At 44.5% G+C, this 26,003-nt stretch overlaps 1 protein-coding gene across 2 annotated transcripts; it reads right to left on the reverse strand.

Annotated features, from left to right (window-relative positions):
- Window positions 1-395: 395 nt before the first annotated feature.
- LOC118508112 (protein FAM107B) lies at window positions 396-25,108 on the reverse strand. Of its 2 annotated transcripts, none has more exons than XM_036047618.1 (4): window positions 24,844-25,108; window positions 9,782-9,905; window positions 4,603-4,873; window positions 396-4,517 (listed from the first exon to the last, which is right to left on the reverse strand). In XM_036047618.1, exons 3-4 carry the CDS (start codon window positions 4,740-4,742, stop codon window positions 4,247-4,249), a joined length of 411 nt encoding a protein of 136 aa, XP_035903511.1. In that variant the 5' UTR covers window positions 4,743-4,873; window positions 9,782-9,905; window positions 24,844-25,108; the 3' UTR covers window positions 396-4,246. The 2 variants fall into 2 exon arrangements, with proteins under 2 accessions (XP_035903511.1, XP_035903501.1); XM_036047608.1 differs by lacking the exon at window positions 24,844-25,108 and adding an exon at window positions 24,629-24,810.
- Between the last annotated feature and the right edge of the window lie 895 nt (window positions 25,109-26,003).

Raw genomic sequence — 26,003 nt, forward strand, 5'->3', positions numbered from 1 at the left:
AGACCATCAGAGATAAGAAACCCATTAACCTGCTGTTGAGTCCTCATTGCCCTCAAAGAAATGTTTAATCAGTAAACAACCTAAATCAACGACTTTATTTTGAATATCCGCGAGCGCTACCTATCGGGCACTAGCCTAACCACACAACGATTCGAGCTGTTTTCTCACTGTCGTTAATGTCGAGCACATTTGTTTCTCACTCGAGCAGATCGCGGTCTCTCACTATCGGAACTCATGGTATGGGAAAATATCGGTCCGTTTCGAGAAAAATCTGTAATATTATTAAAATGAGAATTAAAAATGAATAAAAACTAAATAAAATAAAGCAATAAAATATGTTTTCTCATAAAGAAGCTTAAACCCAGCGAATAAAAAATAACACGCCAACTAGAGAGTTATGGTTTTCCTTCTGTTTTTTTTAATCCTATATTTAAAACCTAATAAAATGCTTACACGTAATAAACGGTTCTACCAGCTTCTTTTGTTTCTGCTGTACTTCTCGTCTCACTTCGTTACAATTTTCAGGGTGTGATATAGATAGTCACGAATCAATCCGAATCCGAGCAAAGAACGGGTTTCGATTTTAACAGTTTCCGATCGGTGATGGTTTCAGGGTAGTACAGAAATTACCATCAAGAGAGATTATGGGAAAAGTAGTGAAATTTCGTTGCGATTCATTTCAAAGTTATATTATCCCATCCTTTCCCAACCAAAGCTAGTCTGTGATTTAATTCACAGTCGTCTTGGATGGGTGGATTGATGGCCAAAAAATATAAATTTTTTATGTTTGATTTTCCGATTTTCTTCTATTGATTGTAATGTTAAAAATTGTCCTTTCTTTTTGTGTTTTTGTTCCATCACCGCCTGAGTGTGCTAAAATCGAACCATTTTTACACTCAAAATTTTGTTTTTTCTTCTCTATTCTCTCTTTCGATATTTTTTTCTTGCTCTGGTTGGGGTACACAGTTTAATATTGTTTTAATCTTTTCATCTTCTTTTAACACCTTCACTTTAACTACTCCTAAACTCGTTACGTGCGGAAGATCCCCTAAACACTTTTTTTCTGTTTTTATTTTTATTTCTATTTTTTCACAATGCAGAAAATACTATTTTTCAATTAAAAGAACTGTGTAGTAGTGTTTTGTTGTTTTAAATAGAAACATTTAAAATATAGATGGATTTTTTTTTATCAAGAGAACTAGTAGGGTATATTGTTTATTTTCTGGCTTTTTTTTTGTTTGCTGCTACTACTATACGCCGGTAACACATGCATACACACACCCACAACGCTAACACGCTGGTTTTTTGTTAAGGTTTTGTTCTGTAAGTTCAATCTTTCTTTTGCTTAAGACACTTATATGTTTCTGCACTACGTTGGGTACGCTGGGTAGTGGGGCTTTGTATATATTATGCTTGCGAATTATAAATCATTGTGTCATTGAAAATGTTTTTAGGGGTGTATTTGTTTTATGTTTTTTTTTGTGTTTTGTGTCCAAAAATTGTTTCTTCTTTCGATATGATTTTTGTTTAGTATGTTCGTAACTGAATGTTATTTAAAAATCAAATTACCAACATGTTCGTGAAACATTTTTTCAATTCACTGATCAATTTCTAAACAATCTTTTTTTTTTTTTAAACATGAGAACCACAAACAACTAAACTTTACAAACAACATAATTCCAATTTTTTTTATAATTTTAAAGAAACCGAAAAAATCACCCATAATCACATTCGGACAGCCTTTATAGACACCACCCACACACATACATCAAAAAGAACATCCTGTTGCTCTATGTGCGGGTGTGTGTGTGGGTGCGTGTATACATTAAAATGCTTCACTTCTTAAACTTAAAATCCCTCCAACTCACTGTACGATCTGCCTTGCGGTGGTAAGATGTGTTGCGTCTGTGTTGTTGCTTGATTGCTTACTTTTCATTCATGGTAAAAAAAGGTATTTCATTCACGTTTTCCGCACTTCAAAGTCTCCAAGATGTTACGCTAAGGCCCAATTTGTTTGTTTGTTTGTTTTTTTGTTTTGTAAAAAGGGTAGATGAAGCCCATCATTGTTACTTTGCTTTCCCTGCTTGCTACAAAACCATGTTTCCTCCACCCAAGTGGTTGGGAGGTGATGAGTTTTTTTTTAAAAAAAAGAGCGCACGTGGCGCAACATTTGTTTGCGTCCATCCATCATGTTAACTTCGCTTTCGTTCGTGTCCTTTGCGTGAGCGGTCTATCACAAACGGGGTATCCTGAACGGTTGAGGCTCTTTTGCAATTTTTGAATTGATTTTTGTTTTTTTTTTTTATTTTGGTGACGATCGAACAATACACGCTCCAATCCGCGAAACTACTGCCAAATACACTTTTGCAAATTACACAAACCAGCAGTTTTTCTCTGTTGTCGGTCGCCGTCGCGGTTTCACTCTACCCCAGTGCATAAACGCAACGAAGGCGTTTGGTTTGGTGAGCAATCGGTGAGGTTTCGTGTGTGTGTGTGTGTGTATGGGGAAGTTTCTTCACGTCTTATAGATAATCGGGCCGCCATTGATGGCCTGTCATGGATGATCTTTTCCACCATACTTCCGCGTACTGAGCACACACATACCTTGAGCTTGAGCAATAACTCTACCGCAAATTCCGTTCCACGATGGCATATGGGTCTGATTGTGATCATTTAAATAGGAATTCCTGTATGTACAAGCACACGAACAACGAGTAACGTTTAATTACATTATTTGAGAAGAAATGCTTTAGTGGAACTCTGCTTCTTGAGCATAATTAGCGATTCTATGCGTTTAGAAAGAAAAGAAAAATTGCTTCCATTCCGGGATTATCATTCGTTTGAACGCAAAACGGTTCGGAGATTATCGGTTTTTTGAGCTCGCGCCTTTTCTTACTCTGTTGATCCGCGTATCAGCCTTCTTTAGTGTTTGAATATCTAGTCCATCTGGTTTTCCTTTGTTTCCCTTTTTTTGGTATATATAGGATGCCTTTTTTCTTTACTCCAATTTTAATACCAACGAGGATATAGGTTTGAGCTGTGTTTGGCGTGTTGTGGGTTTTTGACGGGGGGGGATCTTTATCTTCTGATTTTATTATCTACGTATCGTCCCCCTCCCAAATAAAAAAACAATCAGCTACGACGATTTGATTGTATAATTAAAATCTCTCTCCCTTTCTCTCTTCTCTGTCCCTAGCTCGATCATTCCCAATACCAGTCTCCAGTACAATACCGTGGGGTTAGAAATATCTAATCTGCATTCTGTATTTTTGGAAGAACTATCGGTGTCTATTGGTTTTTTTGTTTTGTTTTCATTGCCCTGTTTCATTCCTATCACCTATCAGTACATATTAGCACAAACACACACAGACGTAGAAATGCCATCTCAAACTAGATTACAGCACAGGTCGCGCTAAACACGATGTACAGGTGTAAAAAAGAGTTCCTTTTCCAAAAAAACGTTTCTAGCTTCTTTTTTTGGAGGGGGGAAATTAGATAGGCAAAAGGAACCAGATCAGTAGAGTTGAGGGTGAAGCTTTTCACGACGATTTTTCTCTCTTTAAAACCAGACACACACACACACACAATTATTGCAGCCAACAGAGCGCATTCATTCACTAATCCTATTTAAAGCCTATGGTTTTCTGCATGCAATCTGCATCCTTCTGCACACATACTTCGCTTATCACTGGCGGGTAAAAAAAACAGACTCACACATACATTCGATCTACTCATTCACACTTCGTTTCAGTAAAATGGCACACTTCAAAAGAAACTGGGCGCAGTGTTGTGCTGAACGGGCCCCCGGCTGGCTGGCGGGTTGTAGTTTTTTCTTCCCCCCTATTTTGTGGGTTCCTTTCCCGCCCCTTTGCCACCCAACGGTGTTCCATTCTGCTGAAATCGTACCGCACGCGCGCACGCACACACACACACACACATACACTACTCGCAAATACCAACTTCGAACCTAATTTCTATGGCTGCTACTGCTGTTGCTGCACGTTACTTGCTATTCGTTTCTGAAGAAGTGTGTCTGAAGAATAGTTTAAAAAAGAATATTTTTCTTAAACGTAAAAAGCTTAAAACAAAACCGATTCAATTACAAACATGCCCCAGGGGGTACGGCCAATCCCATTCCATCGTGTCCGGGTGTAATTGTTCTTGTTTTTTTTTTTTTTTTTAGGAAGTAAACCAGGAAGCGTTACTGCGTATCATCAATGGAGGCGCCCAACGGCTGCACGCCCGTTCATTTCGTATCGACCGTGGCCCGCAGTTTGGCGCGTGCATTTAAATACTCGGGATTGATCGAACCGGCGGTCGGATCGTTCCCGCCCGTCCCGCTGCCACCCTTCTGCTGCTCCAACCGTTGGGCCCGCTGCATGATGACGCGGCCCAGCTCGGTCGCAATGGTTTGCTCCGTTTGCTTGGCGAGATTTTGTGCCGCCAGCACCTGACGCTCCTTTTGCTTTTCGAGCGCACGCTGCAGTTCCGACTTTTGGTTCAGTACGCTTTTGCCACTAATAGAAAAAAAGGAAGAAAAAATAGTATCATGCCCAGCATGCTACCGCGTAGCAGGGAGGTTGATCCTCCCCATACACCTACATCTTCTGATTGAACATCATTTCGCGGTGCAGATTTTGTCGATCGATCGATTCGAGCACCGGGTTGACCAGCTTCTTTGGTACGATTAGTCCCTGGGCGTCCGTCATGACGCTTTGGCTTGTGCTTATCGGGCGCATCATTCCCGCACCGGGTGATCCAGATCTGGTCGCTGCGCTGTGTAGTTCGGCCGACGAAGCGCGGCGTTGCTGGTGATGGGTTTGATTCGCTTGCGTACTAGTTGGGACGATCCTATCGTCTAGGTTTGTTTCATCTGCAGGTGGGATTTCAACAACAAAAAAAAGTGTGTCATTAATTAACAAAACCAGATAAAGCACCTTAGAGCATAGAGATATAGCCGACATATTGGGGAAATCTACTGAGCACATAGCAGTAACTTTTTAAGCTGTAACGAACTTCAATTACTAAAGTACTTTATTGGAGAGCGAACTATAATAGCATTCTGGTTTTTTTTAGGAGAACGAGCGAGACAGCAACACGTTACATCACTAGTCAAACCTTGCTCGAAGATTCGCATTTTCTCACGGATCGTTTTGGTTGGTATAAAGTGTGGTCGATACATCGTAGTATCGGTTAGGTTATCCCGTAACTTCAAGCGTCCCTACAATACCGTCGAGCAGAGTGAAAACAAAGTTTATGTCAGTTTAAGATCTAGTCGTTGAACACGGATATTAACTTTGGAGTGAGTTTGGCCGAACCTGGGCGAGACTAGGAAAAGTTGAGTGATGTCCTAGTATAAGCTTTGTAGTAAGTTTGCAGGACCTGGGTGAGACTTGGCAAATTCTCATAAGTTGAGTATGTCAAACGCTCGACAAAACTTCGTCTTATTCTCTTCTTTGACACTACAACCACAAGAGGTTTCAGATCTCTATTTCATACCTCCTTCACTTGATTTCAGCCCTTAGCTAGATAGTTAGACCCGCCTTCAAAACTTCGTAGACTCCCAAATCCCAGCATCTATTGCTAGATAAGTGGCGAAGAACATCACCTAAGACAATGTAAATTCCTTTCTACGATAAAGAGAGGAAGTCTCCAAAAGTATTCCCGCCTCTCAGATAGTAAAGTTACTATCCGAACACGATAAGCTTGAAGTCTACATCATCTCATCGATCACTCAAAGACAACAACCTAACCAAAACATAAGATAAGACGGCATCTTATCTTCATCCAGAGAGCAGCACACCTGATCAAATAAAAAACAACTCTTCTCCGGAGATGATGCGCGAGTGATAAACTTTGCGGAGCAACTGTCGGCAGTGACGTGCAAGAAGAGTCTTCTGGACCATTCACCCCACAGGCTTGTATGATAATGAGATATTCAACGCACTTCAGGTGTTGCATACCTGACAGAAATTCTTCCTATCTTCTACCCGATCCGCATAACAGGTTGTCCTACTTGGGACCTGATTATCTCTCACCGCGTATATCTTCCCAAGGAATGTAGACAAAATGTGACAAACGGTCAGGGTAGAACGTGCCCATCTTCAACGCTCAAGTCTCGATATGTTTGCCACAAATTTGAATACATCCCTCCGGGCGAAACGGTTAACTAAGTCAACCGGTGTGCGCATTCGCTTGCGTACCGGTTCCACTTCCGAGCAGGCCTCGTTAAACCTTCCGGCACACAGTGTGGCACGGTTACATAATCTGATCAATTTCCATCATTTTTGCCTCCCTCCCCGCCCCCTTCATCTACCCGCATCTCTCTCTCTCCCCGCACTTTGTGTCACGCATATTTTGCCACAACACAGTCGGAGGTGCGTCTCGTATATGTTGCGTATTTTCGTCTATTCGCTCGCCCTGATGCTGTAACTCGATGGCGCTGTGGTACGATTGGCGATTTCCAATGCACACCCAAAGCAAACACCAGCTCAATGTCGCGCTACGGTCACTGCTGTGCATCTCTCGCTGATTGGGAGTTGGAGATGAGCAAGTAACCTGTTCTAGATTTACACTCCTCTTCCGGTCACACATTATGCTTGCCATCCCGTAGACGGTCGGCCGAGACATCACCGACTGTGCTCACCCCTTTGCAGGCGCACATCTCTTATCAATCCGCTCAACTCCGTTTCTGGTCACAACACTATGCAGATGCAGATTACTTGCAAATGGCACGTACATAAGGTTGGCGTGTACGTGGACAAGTGTTGCAAACGTCTCGGCGCTTGTCAGAACGCGATTGCACAACCAGCCGCTTTTTTCCTGCCTCTCCCGCTGTACTGTCTTCCCTCGCGTAATCTGGAAAGAAAACCCACACGACCCGTGCACTACCCCGGGTGCAACCTGGATGAAGGTTGATGAAGATAGTAATTAGCATGCTGCACATTCAACCCCCCCGAAAAACACATTCCAAGCGTCCTGCCATGGAATTGATAAGTTGCATAATTTGTGAATCGTTAATCACGCCGTAACGCCAAACACCGTCTGTCTGCTACCCCTTTTACCAGGCCCCACAGCATAGCACCCTAAGTCTGTTGGGGTCCAGGGTCTTGGCTTGGGATTACAAAACGGTACTGATAAAAATCCCACGAAAAGGTGGTTTTGCATGTGGTGCATTTGCGGCGCTGGTTATAAAATACGTGCACAAAGCTGGCATGGAATTTGCATAAGCGTGTACGTAGTTTTAGCGCGACACGGACAAAAAACCATCCAGCCAACGTCCAATCTCTGGAATCAAATCAGGTTATTTGGTATTAAAATATGTTCACTGTCTCCATTTTGGGGTGAGTAGATCAGTGGGACTACAGTGTTGGTAATAAGTGTAACAACATCATTATTTTGTTATTAATAAGACAGAAGCTCTGGTTATTTCGAATCCGGACTCTATCAATTTTTACCTTCGAAAAATGGTTTGGAAATTTAATAAAAAGTACTGTAAAATTTTATCTAAAAAAATAGTTAAATATTGGAGTATGGACCATTTTTTCAAGGTCCAAGCCATCAGTTTCCGCAACACCGATTATTCTAGTCGGAAGTAATTTGTGCAGCAGAATCGGTTGTTTTACCTGACAGTTTTAATTCAGGCTCCCTCTTTTTTTCAATTTCAGGTATTCAACTTGCGTTCTATTTTTCTACTTTTGCTTAACGACCTTCGAGTACGGACCATAGTATGTGTATATTGAACAGATACTAGGGGCCTCAAGGGGTATCTTTCCTGGAAGCTTCGATCATTTAGAATTCTCCGAGCTCCATTAAGGGCTCTCATATAATATCTCCGTTTGGACTCTAACTTTGGCCCCGTCAACAGATTCGATATGCCTCCAAATTTCAATCTTAAAAGGTCCTCCAATGGGGCTTGATCCGCCACTGGTGACAGCTTACCAAAGCTGACAGCAAAATTCTCCTTCTTCTTTATCTCCATTGGTGCTAATAACATCGAAAGGTTATTACATCAATAGCTGAATAGTCAGTCCTGCGTACGAGGAGACGATCCGGACAGGACCATTACTAGGTTCCTTGATGAGCCTTGAGCACTTCGAAGATCAATGTTCTTTAAGAGGTTTGGAATTTATGGTCTGGTTTGTCGGGTCGGGACAACGGCTCCAGTCTTCATACGGCAAGACCGAGGTTCCAATCCCATCCGGAGGAGGACTCCCCCGCAGTGAAGACTGACTATGCAACTATGTGATAGCATTAAGTCTGGTGAGCCAGAATAGGCAGGCATGACCTAATAGGCCGCGAAGAGAGAGAGAAAGGGTCTGGTTTGTAATAAGCACTCGTGTTCTGAGACCTGCATATGGTCATATCTTCAATTTGTGGGACAAATAGGTTACCGAAAATTCACTAAAATTTCTTACGGACATCACCACTGTTCTGTGACTGTAGCAATTTTTTTAATAGACACCTGTCTGCCAAAACAGCTTCTCAGGTCGATAGCTCGGTTGAGAGGATGCTGATGAATCGCATTAAAAAACCAATCTAATATCTTCGAATATCTTGCGAATTTACCGAATCCAAGCGGAGTATATATGTCCGGATTCTTCAGCTTCTTCATCAGCTTCTTTTTATATGATTTAATAATTTTATCAGACTAATTAAAGCGCTCTTAAAATCTTTTATCCGGCCATCCAGACCTTTTTTTGATTTTCGTTAAACCTTCACATAGCTCTACATTCATTACCGCCACTGTATACCAGTACGTAATAAAGTCGTATTACCTGTTTGATTAGTGGTTACACCTGCAAAAACAGCTGGGCGTAAAACGAGATTTGACGAGAGCGTGCACGATGTGTCGGCGTGTATACCATTCGACAATGTCCGACAAATGATATGCATCACCGCAGTTCTATTAGTTCGTGCCCGAGCAGAACCAGTGTCACATCGTGCCGGTACAATTCGTAAGCTACACACGTGACCTTGATTGTTCTAGCTGTCAGTTGAAGTGTTCTTTTTCGGGGGGACTTCCTTATCCTCCTCACCTTACATTATTGTAGAGCTTTGACATCTAAACACACTATTCACCCGCTTGAGAAGCGCTGTCAACACTTTCACCTTTCTCCCTACACAAAGTCCCACCAAATAACACACATACACACACGTGTACATGTCTGTCATAATAGACAAGGTCTGACATTGGAAGCCATATACCCACGCCCGCACACACACACACACACGCACCACCGACCATGGTGAAATGCGTGGGCGACAATACACCTGTGCACGTGATGTAAAGCTGCTTAAGCGACGCAGTTAAGCCGTTCGTGCGCTCGCTCGTTATTGTTCCCTTTTTGGGGCCGTCAAAAAAAAAACTGTGCCAAAACCGTTGTATGCTTCCGTTTGTTCCCCACCGTCCGGAAAGCAATTGTTCTACCCCCGATGGAGTGTCAAACCTCAAACCCTTACCAGCTACACTGCTCTGCGCGATGTTCCCACCCGGAAGCGGATGGCCCACTTGCATAAAATTTGAACAGATAAGTGACAGCCAACCAGACAAAACGGTGCTCCCTTTCGGTTCTCTGTGCGCTGCGACTGCCTGCCTGGACTGTTTCAATTTGGCTCATTAAAGCGTCCTAATCGGGCACGGTGGGAACCGGCAAACCCCGTGACAGAGAGCTAGATACGGTGGCGTTTGTGTTAGAGAGACAGATTTTCGGGAAGCGGCAGATTGGTGGACATCAATCAACATCAAATGTCCCCGGGGCTGCGATTCCAGCTCACTTACCTTCCCGTGGACCGGGATTCCGATGCGCAGAACAGCGTACAGCTCTGGCGGTCCGGGTTGTTTGGAGTCCGGGCGTTTTGGTGGCGTGATTTCCGTGCTTTCACTTCTAGGCGAGGCGCCCTCTCTGCGAATGGGAAACGAGAATTTGAGCGAGATTGATGAGATGTTGGTAACTGCTGCAAGCGATTAAAATGGCCCCAATTTCCCCAAAACAGTAGTACGCGTCGCTGTTAGAGTTCGACAGCCGGAATGACATCAGCTTTTGCTGTGCACATGCCACAACATGTGTTTCCATTTTACGACTGCTCCAAAACAAACCGTCCGTCCAACTTTCATCTGATTTGCCGTTTTGCTCCGCTTTTGCACCGCCGAGACCCTAAGTACCCCATGGTGGAAGAACTACCATTTTCTTCAATCGTAAACAAACGCATGCAACCGAAATGCAGTAAACAGATATTCAAATTCTTTCCCGGCCAGCCCAGGACTCCGAGGGGAAAGTTTTCTTCCAATCACCTTCCATCGAGCACCACACAGCGACCGAAACTACCCAAGCGGATTCTCAAACGCAACTCCAGATGTGTGTAGCGTTGGGTTGCCTTTTTGCTGAGGTTGAGGACAGGACGCAATGTCGTCCGGGCCCGGGAGGGGTTATCTGAAGTCAGAGGCATCGGTTCTGTTTTAGCCCGTTATTTCATCCAGCAGCCTCGCTTCCAGCCTCGACGGTGCAGTGTACCGTGCAGCTGCATCTCCAGATCCCACACGATGCAGTTTTAAAAAGAAACAGGTTATTATTATCGTCTCGGAGAAAGGAAATGAGCTAGACGACGCTTCTACGCCAGGCATCACCGTTTTTTGCTTGCTGATGCTGGGAGATGAAAGACGCGGGCAAACCATTAGATCCGGGATGGATGGATGTTATTGCAGGGCGTATGGCGAGTGCTGGGAGGCACATGAAAGAAACCACCATTCCAATGCTAAATAGAATGAAATCCGAAAGAACGATTCGAGCACGCCGATCCAATCTAGACGGTTTGAAAAGACAACGAACTCATTGTTTCTAGCCGTAAGCCGTTAGGATGGAGGGAATTGCCTAGACCACAAGTTACGATTGTACATGAGTTGAGATCACTGGTTTCCTGCACGTGGAACACATGTAGAACAAGCTCTAATGTAACGAATCACATCAAGGCATATTGGGGGATCAGTGCACAAAGATTCTTTTACTTATTTATGTTTTTACTGTGGGCGAATAGTAATACATACAATAATAAAGCTAACACCAGTACTCTGTACAGTACTTTCATCATAGAAACCTTAGATCGAAGGCATCTTTGATGTTAAAGATTTTAGAACTTCGGATATAGATTCTTCGATGTGGGTATATCTGAAACAACAAGTATGCATCCGGATCTTAAGAGCGTGGGCATCTCTACATCCGATACAGATTTACATATTGGAGACATAGGACCAATGTTTTAGATCTGTACCGCTGTATGCTCTTTGACAATCATTATCCGAGATCGTAAAGGACTTTGATCTAAGAGATCGTAGAACTTTGTTTGTTCAGAACGGATATAGATTGTCTGATGTAGACATTTCAGGGAGATCTTAGATATTTATTCAAAGTATTTCAAAGAGATCTTAGATCTTGGATCAAACAGGATATAGATTCTCTGATGTAGGTACTTTAAAAACAGCTAGTAGGTGGGATCCGGATCTGAAGAGCGTGGGCATCTCTTTATGCGGTACATATTGACAGTTATTGTCTTAGAGATCTTAGAGCAATTCTAGACCTTTATTCAGAACGGATATAGATTCTTCGATGTAGGCATTTCAGGGAGATCTTGGATCAGACCGGATATAGATTCTCTGATGTAGGTACTTTAAAAACAGGTAGTTGATTAGATCCAGATCTAATGAGCGTGGGCATCTCTTTATTTGATACAAAATGAAAGATCTTCTCTAAGAGATCTTAGAGAGATTATAGAACTTTGTTCAGAAAGGATGTAGATTCTCTGATGTAGGCATTTCGGGGTGATCTCAGATCTTAATTCAAAGTATTTCAAAGAGATCTTAGATCTTAGATCAAACTGGAAGATCCAGATCTAAGAAGCGTGGGCAACCCTTCATCCTTCATTCACAGATTGACATATGGATGTATCTTTCAAGTACATGCAACACCTCACCATAATAGCTTGATTCTTTCGTTGAGGTTTGATAGCTAGTCCTATTTAAACAGATGGTCGACAACGAACTCAGATATGTTGGTCTAGATTTTCCAGCTAGCCACTGTTCGAAAGTTAGGATCAAATCATATCTGGATCGCAAATCCTCATAGGCAATCATCTTAGATATTAGAGATCTTTGATCTAAGAGATGTTAGATCTTCGGATATGGATTCTTTGTTTGGTTTAGATCAGATATAAATTCTTCGATGTGATGGTAATTTCAGAGGGATCTAGGATCGTAGTTTTTTGTATTTCTAAGAGATCTTAGCTCTTGGACCGAATATAAGTTCTCTGAAGTTAGTACTTGAGAGATCTTAGATCTTAGTTTTTAGTATTTTAGAATGTTTTTAGATCTTAGTTCAGCTCGGATATAGATTCTCTGATGTAGATATGTCAGATACAGATTTAAGTAGCGTGGACATCACTTCCTCCGGTACAAATAGACACACGGGAGTATCTTCTGAATACATAAAAGACCTGCACGAAATTCAAAATTCGAATAAATAAACCTATGGCTATTGACTACTCAAGGCTTCTTCTTGGTCCTTCTTGAGCACAAAGACTACAGCAAATCCAGTTTTAGTATTCTAGATATATTGGTCTACACAAATCGCCCCAAAAGCACCGACAAGACATATCTGTACCAACAAATCGCCACAGCCTCCATACTACCAATCATCCACCCAGCTACCGGCCAATGCACATGTAACACACGGGCGCAGCTGAGCGTATTACTCAACCATATGATAGAAATATTCCGCATCGAACCAATTAGATACGATATCGATAGGTGCTCCTCCGGTGTGCCTCTGTGCTACCGTGACTGCCAGCAGCACGCACGTAGCAGCAGTTTTGCATACTCACTACACTTCACGATGCCGGGGTCGGGCCCGGCGTCTAGCGCACCCTTGCCGAAACGTGGATGGAATGCGATGGTGGCCAGGCGGGACCGTCCAATCGAGGCGCGGTGCGTTTTCTTTTCGCACCTGGATTGTGGAAATCAAGGAAGTGAGTGCCGAATCTCTTCCTCCCCTCCTGCTCCCTTCCCCTCCCGTTGGTGGGTGCGCGCACCCACCGCATTGGAGATGTTGGAGTAACAGACAACCAGGCAGCCTTCACGCTTTGCTCGCCCAAAACAATCGACCACTTCGTTTCGGCGCTTATGTCCGCAACACTGGAAAAGCATCAACAACAACAACAACCAAAAATCGTTCGTCTACGGTCTAACGGACCGACTGGGTGCCCCCAACAGGGAACAGGGCAGTAGCGTCTGTTTCCGAGAAAAAAGAAACGATAAACCCCAAGGAAAATCTACCACAAAACCTCAGCCCCGGCTCGGCGGGCATGGGAGAAGGGCGAGAAAAACAACATACTAAACGTACCGGAGCAGTCGAAGATGGAACCCGGGAACATATCACGAAACAAGCCCGTGGAAAAAAAGCTGGTGGAAAGCAATGGCTAGATTGCATACAGCGCCAATAGCGCGAACGCTTCGAGTCTTCGTAACTTCGATTTTAGGTGCTTTGTTCCTCGCTTCTTTCCTTTCGAGTGTAGGAAAAACATCTCCGAGCATTCGAGACGCGGGGAAATATTTTAATAAAAACAACAAAAAAAACCCCCCCCCGAACCGCAAAACGGAAACCACGCACAGGGAAATTAATAGCCTGGTGGTCAGCTGGTGGCCGTTGGCGAGTAGCGTACAGAATCAAGAGGCAAACCAGAATAGGGTGCTCGGGGTACGGTATGGCAAACCACAATAGAAAGCACACGTACCACCAGGCAGGCGACCGGAGTATGTTATCATTGCTTCTGGAGTGCCTGGATAAAGAGGGCCTACGGATTGAACCTGTGTCAGATGGTGTGCGGCTTGGTGCTTGGGCAAAAAAGGTACTTGTCTAGAAATTCTTCAACACCTAGCACGGTGTATTGGATGGAACTGTTGGAAGAAAATCTTGAGGCCACATTCCACCCAAAAACAAACGGCAGAATTGACACAGCGCACGGACCAAACGTGCTGGAATGTGGCAACCAACCCTCTCCGACATCTAGGCCGCGACAGGTCGTCGAAAGTCGTCTGTGCGGATGACCTAGAGACACACCAGCTGATGGGGGATGATTCCTACGCTCGGTTAGGAAGAATGGGATGTTTGCCAATCCGTTGCGCGGATCGGTTCTCCGCACTCGTGTGAGAAAGTGCGGCAGACACAATGCGCGGGGCCACGCCGGGAATGTTGGAATAGGGCGCAACAGTTTCTCACGAACTAGGCCATTCGTTATACACGGCTGACAGCTCCTGACGGTTAGGGGGTTTGCCCGGTTGACAGCTGGATCACACACAGACACCCCACCAAAACCAACCAAACCAGTGATAAGCCTCAACATCTCTGCCCAGATCTAGCTAGCGTCCACCAGCGAGAGGATAGAAACTTGAACACTTTCGAGGTTAATAATTTGCTTGTCCATCGTTGGGCTAACTTTTTGCACTGCTTTCAACCAACCAGATCCGATTGAAAGTTAGACGAAAAACCAAAATAAAAGCAAGCAGACGAATTTCGGAAACTCTCGCCACGCAGGATGTGTGTACTTCGGATGAGGGTACCACACACCTGAAGCCGTCCCAACAAATAGTCAATCAATGTTTCGGGGGGGAGTTGTTTTTTTTTTTTTTCTCTGAGCTAGGCCTTGCCATCTTGCCTCGCAATGAAATTGCTGTCGCTGTCCAAGATCAGAAAAGCGAATCGGCCTCCAAATAATTATGCGTGTTTTTTTTCTTCTTCTTCAGCTCTCCTTCTCCATGCTTGTGGCGAATTGTTTTATAAGTCTTCACCACCAATGCCTGCCTGCCTCTTCGGCGTCTTCCCATTTTAGTTCCTATTGCTTTCGCTGCGCGAGGTTCTGTTTCCAGCCGGGTACAGCGGTTTCGGTGGTGCGTCTCTATTAATGTTTCGACACCTCACCTCACACCGGCGGGCGAAGGGATCCGGACACGGTTTGGGAAACATTGGTGGCCTTCGCATTTTGGGTGGAAGGGTTTTGGCCACTCTTACTCTCGCAGCGCGGCATTGAAGTGGAATTAATGAAGAGAGTGAGCGAGAGGCAGCAAAAAAAAAAACAAGACATTGCCAAAAAATCGCTGTACGAAATGTGGTCAGTGGTGTTGCTGGGCATGCAGCACCTTGGGTTGGGAAAATGGGACAGATACATGGGCAGCAAACGTGGAAACTGGCGCGGATACGAAAACTCATGAAAACTTCACCGCACGAGTGAAACAAACGATTGGTCTAATTTGGTGCCGGGCGTCGACGAGCAGCTTAGAGTTTAGTCGTGTTTTCAAGGCCCCCTTATTCGGCGATACTTGCTGGCTGGTGCACCTTTTACCCCCCCCCCCATAGACGGTGCACGGTGGGCGCAACCGTGTAGATCCAGCAGCACTTTCTCTTCCGATCAATCGATCGGAAGTGTTGAAAATTTGCGGCAGCTTTCTTGCTGCACCTTGCCAACGCCGAAACCCAATGCATTAACCATGAGAACTGTGTCCCACGGTGCGTCCCCTGCCGTGCGGAGCTCGCGCAATATGCTCTGCACGCTCTGCTGACGCCGAAGACGAAAGGAACGCTGGCCGAAGGTCTAATCGTAGCAATTGATGCAATTAGCAGCAAAAGTAGTCGAAATAACACTCTCCCCACTAGAAGGTGACCTCCACCAGGCGCAAGCTGGTTCGCTGTGGCGAGCTGTGCCTGAAGTGCAGCAAGTGCAGACCGAAGGTTTTGCGCTTATTGTATTAAGGTGAGGTGACCATTGTGTAAGCCGGAACCATAAACAAGATTGCTGGTTGGAGAGTCTGGTGTCATGCCACCGCACCAATCGATGCACAGCACTTCTTCACGGCACTGTCGAAATGTTAACCCTAATGGTCTAATCTCCATCATTAGCTTGATGCGATTACTAGAACCCAACAATGGCCAGTTTGACAGTTCTCGAAACGTCATTGCTAGTAAAACTGCCCCATTTCTGTTTAGACAATCAGCGCCATTTTAGGGCTTGCTTATCATTCTCACTACAAATACACGTCCCTCACTCTCTTTCTAGCATGCACATGTGATTTGTCGCTTAAACGAGGGTCCAATGTGTGTGGTAGTAAAAACAGAGATTATCGAGCTCGCTTTCGTCGCTTGTTCGCAAATAGGGCGATTACAAACAACCCAACGAGTCACGTCCACCCGCCCGACCCATATTGGGTAACGTGTTTACTACCAGCAAAACCGATCGTTGTTATCACTCATTTCACGGCATTAAGAACGTGTCGAATGTGGCGACAAGCGTGCCTTCGAGCGTTGAGGAATATTGGAGGATATTATTAAATCGAACCCCATTGGCTCCGGATTCCGATGTAATGAGGCTTCTCGAAATACGGAACGCTAGAAAACTCGAGTGGAGGAAAATATGTAAAAAAAAAACCCCCAGCTCAACACAACATCGATTATTACGATGTTCCAGAAAATAAATTAATAAAGCTGCTGTGGTGTTCCGCAGAGCGCCTCCGGGTTCGGTGGTACCGACAAAGTATGTCAACCGTTCTCGTTGCTCGTTGGCGAAAGGGAAGCAATCTTCCGAGGCGGCGGAATATCGGGGTAGTGGAGATTAGAAATTGCGTTACAGACCAATCTCGCACAAACCGCGTTACCTTGAGGCAAGCGGGCGCGAACGAAATCGAGAGTATGCTGATGCAGAGTGTTGGTGATGGATGAAAGTAAGAAGGGCTTTTCCGGGGTGTGTGGGAAACGGTAGAAGCACAGCGGCGGGAAACTATGTAAGGGATCCGAAATTGGTTGGCACGTAACGTTGGGGCCAGTGTACGCGCGGCCTCTGCTAGAGGCTAGGAGCTAAGAGAGAGACCAGACCACCACCGCCTATAGCCTATAGCGAGAAAATTGCGGTTTGTGTGCAGCTATGCATGTGCGGGCTCTAACTTCCCTTTTACTGATCTCCTGTAGGGGGGCCCCACACAACAAGCACAAGCTTAGCTTACCATACACACACTCTAGAGAGGCTCGTTTCGAGACTTCCATCCGGTTACGGTAACACAGCACACAACTCTCTTTGCTGGCGAAAAACTGGATTCCTTTTCTACGTCTACACCGAAGAGCCCCCCATCTCACACAACACAACTCCTTTTTATGCGACAAAAACCAACATCACGAGTAGAGGATCGTTGTGTAGTACTTACTACCGCATTTTTTACGACTTGCGGTGTTTGTGTGATGTTTGCGGTTATTGTGTTGTCGTCCTCCTGTCTATGACAAGGTTAAGTTTATCCCCCAATTGAAAGCAGAGAGAGGATCTGGATGGAGAGAGAGAGTTCGCGGAAGAAGCGTATAATCAAAGCCTTCTATAAAGGTTCTGCTCTGCTGTCTCTCTCGCGGCGCTGCCGAAATTTGATCGCCAGACAGGTGTGTTGCAATGCCAACCGCTTACCAGTTGCGCTATATGGAGCTGCTCCCAATCCGGGAGTTAATTCTCGATAAAACTATTAACGGCGTTACGTTACATTCGTTGATTTCGTGATTACGAAGGATACGGCATTACACATGGACGGAAGCACATGGACGTGATTTTTTTATTTTATTTTGTGTTGGATATTCTGGAGCGTTCCAGAGAGAGCTCGCTCCTCAATCGTATTTAACCACATCAAAAACATCACTTCAAACTTCGCCATAACGGTCGACTACTTCATCAGTCAACCAGCAGCAACTCAAACTATCACCGACTGTCTACCTTGAGCGATAAATTATAACCCTCCAGCTTGATAATGCGTACCAACAATAGCCAATAGCCACCATGCGAACCGTGCGGGAAAATTTAAAGGGGGAAAAAACATGCCGGACAGCAAGTATCTCACCGCTGCCCAGCATGAACAGCAGCAGCAGCATACACACATCTTATGCAGCGCTGTGTCACGAAAACAATTGGGAAGACATTGTGATTCCGTAAGCGGTGTAAATGTAAAGCAGAACTATGGCACTCGGCGGTTGGCGAGGCGTGCAGACAAATGAACAGAAAACATGCTGCCAAAGGCATAAGCCATCCCAGCGGCACAGCGCTCTAGCATGCCAACTCGCTTATGTCATCCGGCCGTCAGTGCTTCGCTCTTATGTTACTTTCGCGACGACCAGTGAAACGCATAGAAAATCGCTGCATGGGGAAGAAGCGGAGGAAAGAGAGAGAGAGAGAGAGAGAAAGAGGAAAAAAAGCAATCAGGGAGGATGTGCAACGATTTCTAGCGTCCGAAGCAAACAAAAAAACCTGCGTGCACACATGTGTGCCGCGCTTGTTGTGGAGACATCAAGAAACGTCTCCACACTGGCGCATGTGGTGTGCTCCAGTTTTTAGCACATTAAAATGTCAATCAAAAAATGAGATTGTGTTTTACTTCAAATACTTAATTTCTCTTTTGTCTGCTTTGAGGGTTTTTTTTTTATTGCTTCGTTTCATTCCCTTCATTCACTCTTCAGACCCCAACGAAAATCGGGCAAAGAATCATTCACAAAAAACAGCCGATTGTAAAGGATGGCAGAAAATCGCATCACGCTCCGAGGCTAGAAATATTGGCCAGTCTGTAGCAGAAAAAAAAAACAAACAGACCCAAATTATACATCCCATAGGCCGAGTGGTCCGTAGTGCGTCGGTTACAGATGCAACAAATAAAGGGAAAATAGAGTGAGATCGGCACAGCGGCAACGCAAATCATCTAGCTCATCACCCAGCAGCAGCAGCAGCACCCACCCGAACCACTGGGACGTTACCGTGTTACATTGTGTTAACACAGAAATGTGTTTGGTGCGCTTCTTCTTTCCTATTTTGCAGTGATTCGCTTGCACAATCACACGGGGCTTACAATTGAAATAATTGTAGGATGCCATAATCGTCAACAACTGGGCAGCATTATTTTGGGCCGGCCTGTTTTTAGTGAGCGAATAATGTTTTTCGTGTAACCCCCTTTCGGTACGTTACACAGGCCGTTACACCGTGCCCAACAAGGGACATCTTTGTTATGGGTAAATCAGCTCGAAACAGTGCGATGTGATCGATTTCGATGTGATGATACTGAAGCTACCGAGCGTTGTTGAGCTGTACGGTGACTATTTTCCGCCTGCAACTGTTTTCATAACCATGTCACATAACTATTTCGCGTGAAGTAGTGCTGAGGTATCAGTTATCTCAGCTAGAGGTTCACTTGCTGTGAAGAGATATTCTCTCTGATACTACAAGGTGTCGAGCGGTGTCCCATTTGAAGAAGAGATAATGGGAAACTATCAGTGAGGTATTCGGGATGAATAATCAACCACTGATGTTCATAATGCGACTAATCTTCGAGAAGAGAACCTTCTCCCTCATAGATTTTAAAGTCTCATATGCCAGCATCTCGAGAGATCTTGGCCTACCATTTTCGACTTCCATAACTTGATCACACCCAGTCGACGACACAATTAGGTCTGTTGGAATTCTGCTCAAGCTTAGCATTCTTAATGCCAATGTTACGTTTTAGGTGAAGATGGATGGAACACTCTCAAGACCCAGGTCTTCCCTTTTCTTCTTTTTAATCTAGAACTTACTTTTATACTCGGTTAAATGACCTACTTGTAAGCTAGTTAGTCTTTTTGATATAGGATGAGACTGGATACCCGGTCCTGCCATGCGGGGACCGCCGCCACTATCGTGTCTATCGCTAGAGACTTCCTTGCTATCTCTAGAGTCTATCACCAGACTTCCCTACCTATCACTAGAGACTTCTGGCATCATCTCATATAAACCAATCCAGATCCTGTCATATGGCTTGACTTCGGGATGCAGATTAGTGGCATACAACAAGCTAATCACATCTCTGTAGTCCTCTATAACCTCACCTATCCTGGGTCATAAGTCAGTACGGACAAAAACATAGAGGTTCAGAGACAGCCTTATGAGTCTCTACTCATATCACCTGTCACTCCCGGTAAAATTTGACCCATTAATAGCTCCAGACGTACACCTTAGGAGATATGGACTCTGTTCAAAGCTTGCAAAATTTGATTATTGGGACCAAGATGTGTAAAAGAACATTGGAGCAGTCGTTCTGCACTGAAGAGTACTATGAACTGTACAAAGACACACCATTAGACTCGCCAGCCTGTTCCGCGCGAGCTGGTCATGTCATGAGAATTGCACGCGGAATCGATTGTACCATTCTCAAAGCCGCACCGAATGGATTCAGCCAGTGTCGCTTCCCATTTTCCCAGCAAGGAAAACGGAAGAATCTGGATTATTTCAAACCATTGCTAATCTGTAAACTATCCTACGCGCATTATGAAGGTTAGGGTTGCAACGGACAATCGCTCGATGCATTCCGATCCGGCAGGGTGCGCGCCCTTTTTTTGCAACATTTCAATTACATTAATTTGTTTCTCTTATTATTATTGCTCCCATCCTCATCATCATCATCATCCCGTGAGGGTAGCGATGTCTTTCGCTGAAGATGCAAAGAGCGAAAACGTGGCTTGCTTCCTTGCGAAGGCCTCGGTGTAGCATCCGCGTCTCGGGCGCATCCCGAGGTGAAAATGCAATTTTCAATTATAACCAGAACGGAAATTAGTTTGCCTCCACCGGCGCCGTCTGGGGTGTGGGTGGGGTGTGGGTTGGGAAGAGAGAGGGAGGAGAGGGATGATCCAGTCATCGCACCTCGATCCGACAAACCCAATTTTGCCGACGTCTTCCTACGTGCACGTATACACACTTTTTATCTTTCCTTCCCCCATAGACCCCAAACCTCCGCCCTCTTCCAACCCGCCCGCTCTTCATCACCAGCCTCCCAGCTTCCCAATGGAAAAGCACGCTGTGGAAAGTGCACTCGATTTTTATACCGCTTCGAAATCGGTTCCACGATCGGTTGCTGCTTTCGGTTGCCGGATTTTTTTTTTGTTTCTGGTGTGTGGTTTGTTGTTGTTTCCAAACCTGTGTCTATGTGTGAGTGTTGATGTATAAAATGTAGTGCTGCTTGTTGTAAGCTTGTACCGAAATTCGCAAGCAAAAAAAAACCGATACTCGTGAGGATTGATTTTTTTTTTCTTTTTACTTTTGGCGAGGGAGAATATTGGAAAAGGGTTGTGTCGAATGACCTTGCTGTACAACTCTCGGACGGATGGATTGTATCGAATGGGTAATGGATGGTGCGATCTGGTGCCGCGTCATGCCGCTTTATTTAGAATCAATCGTAATTCAATAAGCTACAGTTTAAGCGTATGTAAACATTGTTGTAGCACATGGGGTTTTTGCAAGCATTTACACAAAGAAAACGAGAAGAAGTTAATGATGATTCCTTGTGAGGATTTTTCTTTGGCTGTACAACTACAAGAAGTCTTGAGATCTACCATTACTGACTTGCCTGACTTAGTTTACTCTCAGGTTCTCCTCAGGACATTCAGGAGATGCTTCATCTTCTTATTTCTTGGCTTAACAATCTCTTAGGTCATGCCTGCCATTTCTTGCTTACTAGACTTGTTGATACCGCGTAGTTGGATAGTCAAGACCTCACTATTTGGGAACGGCCCAGATGAGATTTAAACCACGGTTCTGTCGAGTGAAGACCGGTGCCGCTGTCACATCTACCACCTGACTGAGATGCGTGATGCACAACATCTTGCTTGACTCTAGAATATCGAGAGGTCTTGGGGCCTTCCATTTCTGGCTCCCTTAACTTAGTTTACCCATAGTCAAGGATAGTCAGTCCTACGTATGGGAAGACAATTCCACCGAAGGAGTCCTTGATGAATAACTGCTTCCTTAGTCCTCAAACCTCAAGAGGACTTCGATTTTATTATATTTCTGGCTTTCTTCACCTCATTTACTCGAAAGACTGTATAGTCGGTCCTGTCTATGGGGAGATGATCCATGATAGGAATTCGACGCCAAGTCCTGTCTTTGACATTCCGGAAAACTTGGACGTACAAGATATCGAAAAGCGGGATAAATATATCCATGAGCTTTTTAAACTGATTAAATTTATTCTTCTTCTTGTTTGGCTCTACAACCTTGAGCGGTCTTTGGGTCTGACATTACTGACTTATTTGATTTAGTTTACCCGTATAGCTGGATAGCCAGACCTGGGTACGGGAAGACGATCCTGGCGGAATACTTTATCAGGTCCTGTACTATGAAGATCTACGCCACTACTGGCTTGTCCACCGAACTATATTCCCAGCACTGTGCAACATCAAACCTACTGACTTATTTGACTTAGTTTAGCCATATTCAAAGATAGTCAGTCCTTTACAAAGGGAGACGATTCATATTCGGACGGACCCATTCTTCTAGCGATCCTCAGGAGGCCGTCATAAAAACCTTCTGCTCCAACTCTACTGCCTCCAGAGTTCTTGGTGTCTACCATTTCTGACTACTTTGACTTAGTTTAGCCATAGTCAATGATAGTCAGCCCTGCGTACGGGGAATCAATCCATATTTGGACGGATATTTCTAGCGAAGAGTTTTGCTAGTTCTTTAGTGTCTTCGGAGCCCGTGATAGAATCCTCGAGAGGTCTTGAACTCTTCTATTTCTGGCTTACTTGATTTAGCTTACCAGCATAATCCTGCGTACGGGGAGAAGTTCCGGACGGGATTCAATACCTAGTCCTACCTTGTCTCCTCTGGCACCCAACTGACCGAATTCCAATAACCAATTTGTATTATTCAGATTTCGAAAAACGCCATAAATATATCCCTCGAACGGATTTCAAGAGGGTAGAGTTAATGTTTACAATGAACAGATTTTTTATTCCGCGATCCTCATTGAATCGCTCCATCTGGCAAATTAGCTGAATTTGTTCAAGAAGGCTCCCATTACACCCGGAATAATCGATAGCTGACCTTTATATCACGGAGAAGCGCATCGGATCGAAAAACCTTGAGGTACCGAAATACAACCAACGCCAAGGGTTTGAACCCATGACCTTAGACCTTGAAGGACGAACGTCGTTGCGGTAATGTCCGCGGTCACGTCCCGACCACGGTGCAGCCAGTGTGTTGTCAATTCAATACTACCGTGAGATACACATATACACACATACGCAGTGGGGCATTGCCATCATCATTGCATCGGAATCGATACGAACCAAAAAAAGAGCGCGGAGCATCCTTCCTGGTTTCGATTGCGTGTGTGTGTGTGTGTGTGTGTGTGTGTTGGGTATGGAAAATGAAGGTGGAAGTACAATGCATCGCAATAATTAAAACAATAACAGAAGAAGAGTACAATCATCAAACAAACAACCAAAAACACGCTTCGCAGCCTCGTTAGCATTTGTGGGATTTATGTTACACACCAATGTAGATATACACACACAGTGAACCTTTATCTGACCGATGGTGGTGGTTAGAAGTGTTTGTGTACGGTTTTTTTTGTTTTCCTCACCGAAACACACCGTAAACAGCAAAAATGCACACACATCCACGAGATGAGCATACGCTTCTTTATGTGTGCGTGTGTGTGTGTGTGTGTGTGCAAGTGCTCATCTGTGTAGATAATTTGATGCTACGTGATGCTGCGCTCCGGACCGGTTCTACACAACACACAGCGACGCATTGAATGATCGCTTTTAGAGGAATGAGACAACAAAAAACCTAACCAATATGCACCGAACGGACGCATTTCTCGATTGTAAGTACTCGGAAGAGCCGATTAAAAAAAAAAGGTTCCCAAAAAGAAAAACCAACCGAAGCGTAGGGGCTGTTAAGGGCAAAGAAAAACAGTGGTTAAAAATGAATCGAAAAGGATCTTTACACGCTCGCTTGCTCTCTCTCTCTCTTTCGCACAGGATATCGGATGACAAAGAATGTCCAGAATCTTCTAGGATGAAGCCTACACTCCAGCCAGCATCCGAAAGGGAGCAAACACGCATACATGGAAGCGTGTCCGTACACGCGTGCGTACTGGTGGATCGCTTCCGCGGGGCCCACACAGTCCAGCCGTAAAACACAAACAAACGCTCACGCGTATGTGAGGGAAAAGTCGCTGAACCTTGGTCCCAAGTGGCAGATTCGAGCGCTTCTTGGCGTTGTGAAGCTCCAAGCGATGTGTGTTTTTTTTGTAATCTCGGCATGCGCAAGGATACATACACACACAGCACACCGGAACATCGAGATGAAAACAAAGAACCAATCAAAGGGAAAGAGAGAAGGTGGAGTGTAGAAAGAAAAAAATGCGCACAAAAACAAGAACGCAAAATGTTTGCAGGTTCGATAACAAGAATTTAAATATTCGAATTTTCAAAAAGGCCAAAAATATGTTAAAAGACCAGCGATGACAGAGGAAACCCATTTTCAAAGCAATTGCGCGAGGAATTGAGTATGGCGTGTGTGGGGTGTTGTGTTGTTTCGAATTCGCCACTCGAGAAGTTGTTTACGTTTGTCTTTCTTCTCGCTGTTGCCGAGATGACCCTAGGTGGGGCCCTTCCGCGAACCCTTGCTGCCAGCGGCACATTCCAGCGCAAGTACGGCTGGCGCCGCGTAAAGTAAAACACCGCATTTATGTGGCAGCAAACAATTCTTGATTTTGGTTGACGTCGGTTGATAGGAAGGCCGATGAGGAACTTACACGTGCGGCAAACCGTTTTTTCTCTTGCTACCAATTACAACAAGGATACAGTATACGGCGTCTTGTACGCTCCTCGTACGACTAAGATGAACACTCTTTTTTTGGGTGAAACAAATATGCAGAAACCATCACATCGAGTACACCAAGCGACACACTACGAGAAACTCTATTCTATTGATCTAATATCCCCACTTAAGAATCACGCACGCACGCACCTGAAGAACAGCACACGTTTTTTGCTTTATCCGCAAACACAGTGAATGGATGGAAAGGAAACGGAAACAAAAACTACACAACGCCGTCGTCGTTGCTGTTCAAATCACTTCGGAGCTGTATCGCCAAACGTCCGACCGCTTTGAATGCCGCTTTCGAACAAGTGGCGTGTTTGACGTTCGCGCGATCACAACAGACCGCGCACTTGCGTGTGTGTGGGTTTGTGTGCGCTTTTCCCACTCTATCCGCGGTGCGGTTGATACGGTAAAAGGGCTGAAGGGAATACCACAAGCGAAAAATGGCACGCAAGTGTGCGTGTTGCGCGTGTGAGCGGGAACGGGAAGATTAGCGAGAGTGAGACAACAGGAAAGCGTTTTCGCGGGGGGCACGCGTTTATACTGCACGGTTTCAAGTGTAGCTCGATGGATGGAAATTCAAAAGCGATATTTAATCGAGTAACGGACATTTTGATGCGGCTTTTCTTATATATTTTTTTTAATTTATTCTCGTAATAACTGCCAGGACGTATATCTCTGTGTATAAATTTCTAAACTAAATACAAGTTGTGTAGGTGTATTTATTTATTTTTTTATTTTTAAATAATAAAAGTGAAAGTTGCTGCTCATGTTTAGTTCACCTGAACTTGCATCAACTGAAAGAAAAATTTTCAAAATTCAAGGATGGATTGAGCTGGACTTAGTTGATTTTACAGGAGCCGCCGGTTCGGAACCAACTCCAAATCGGATAGGAACTGAATCCAGGATACTTGGTTCGGGTTCAGTTTCAGAATTGTTAGTGCGTCCCGTAGGGCCCTTAACCCTTGTTAAAATCTCCATAATGAAAGGTAACTGTCGAATAGGAGCATATTCTCCCATCGACTTAAGTCTGAAATAAGGGCTAAAGTTTTAATAGATGCCCCCCCCCCCCCCCAACCACCCAACTCACATCACTCACTTTTCGCTACTGAGTTACCTTAAATTTAGGTAAAAGTTAAGCAAAAATGTTAGGAAACGTTATTTATCGATCGATCGTTATTAATTGATTATTTATAATAATTAAATAATAAATAAATAATCCTTCGTCAAATAACCCCAAAAAGTATATAGTTACGGTCCGATTCCGGCACTCACATATGTAAATACACCCTTAGCATGTAGAGATG

Source organism: Anopheles stephensi, chromosome X, assembly GCF_013141755.1.
Source record: "Anopheles stephensi strain Indian chromosome X, UCI_ANSTEP_V1.0, whole genome shotgun sequence".
Taxonomy (NCBI): domain Eukaryota; kingdom Metazoa; phylum Arthropoda; class Insecta; order Diptera; family Culicidae; genus Anopheles; species Anopheles stephensi.

Coding starts and splice junctions, on each gene's coding strand:
- LOC118508112 (XM_036047618.1), bottom strand. CDS start 4,742: ATGATGCGCCCGATAAGCACAAGCCAAAGCGTCATGACGGACGCCCAG. Junction 4,518..4,602: donor ATGATGTTCAATCAGAAGAT/GTAGGTGTATGG, acceptor TTTTTCTATTAG/TGGCAAAAGCGTACTGAACC.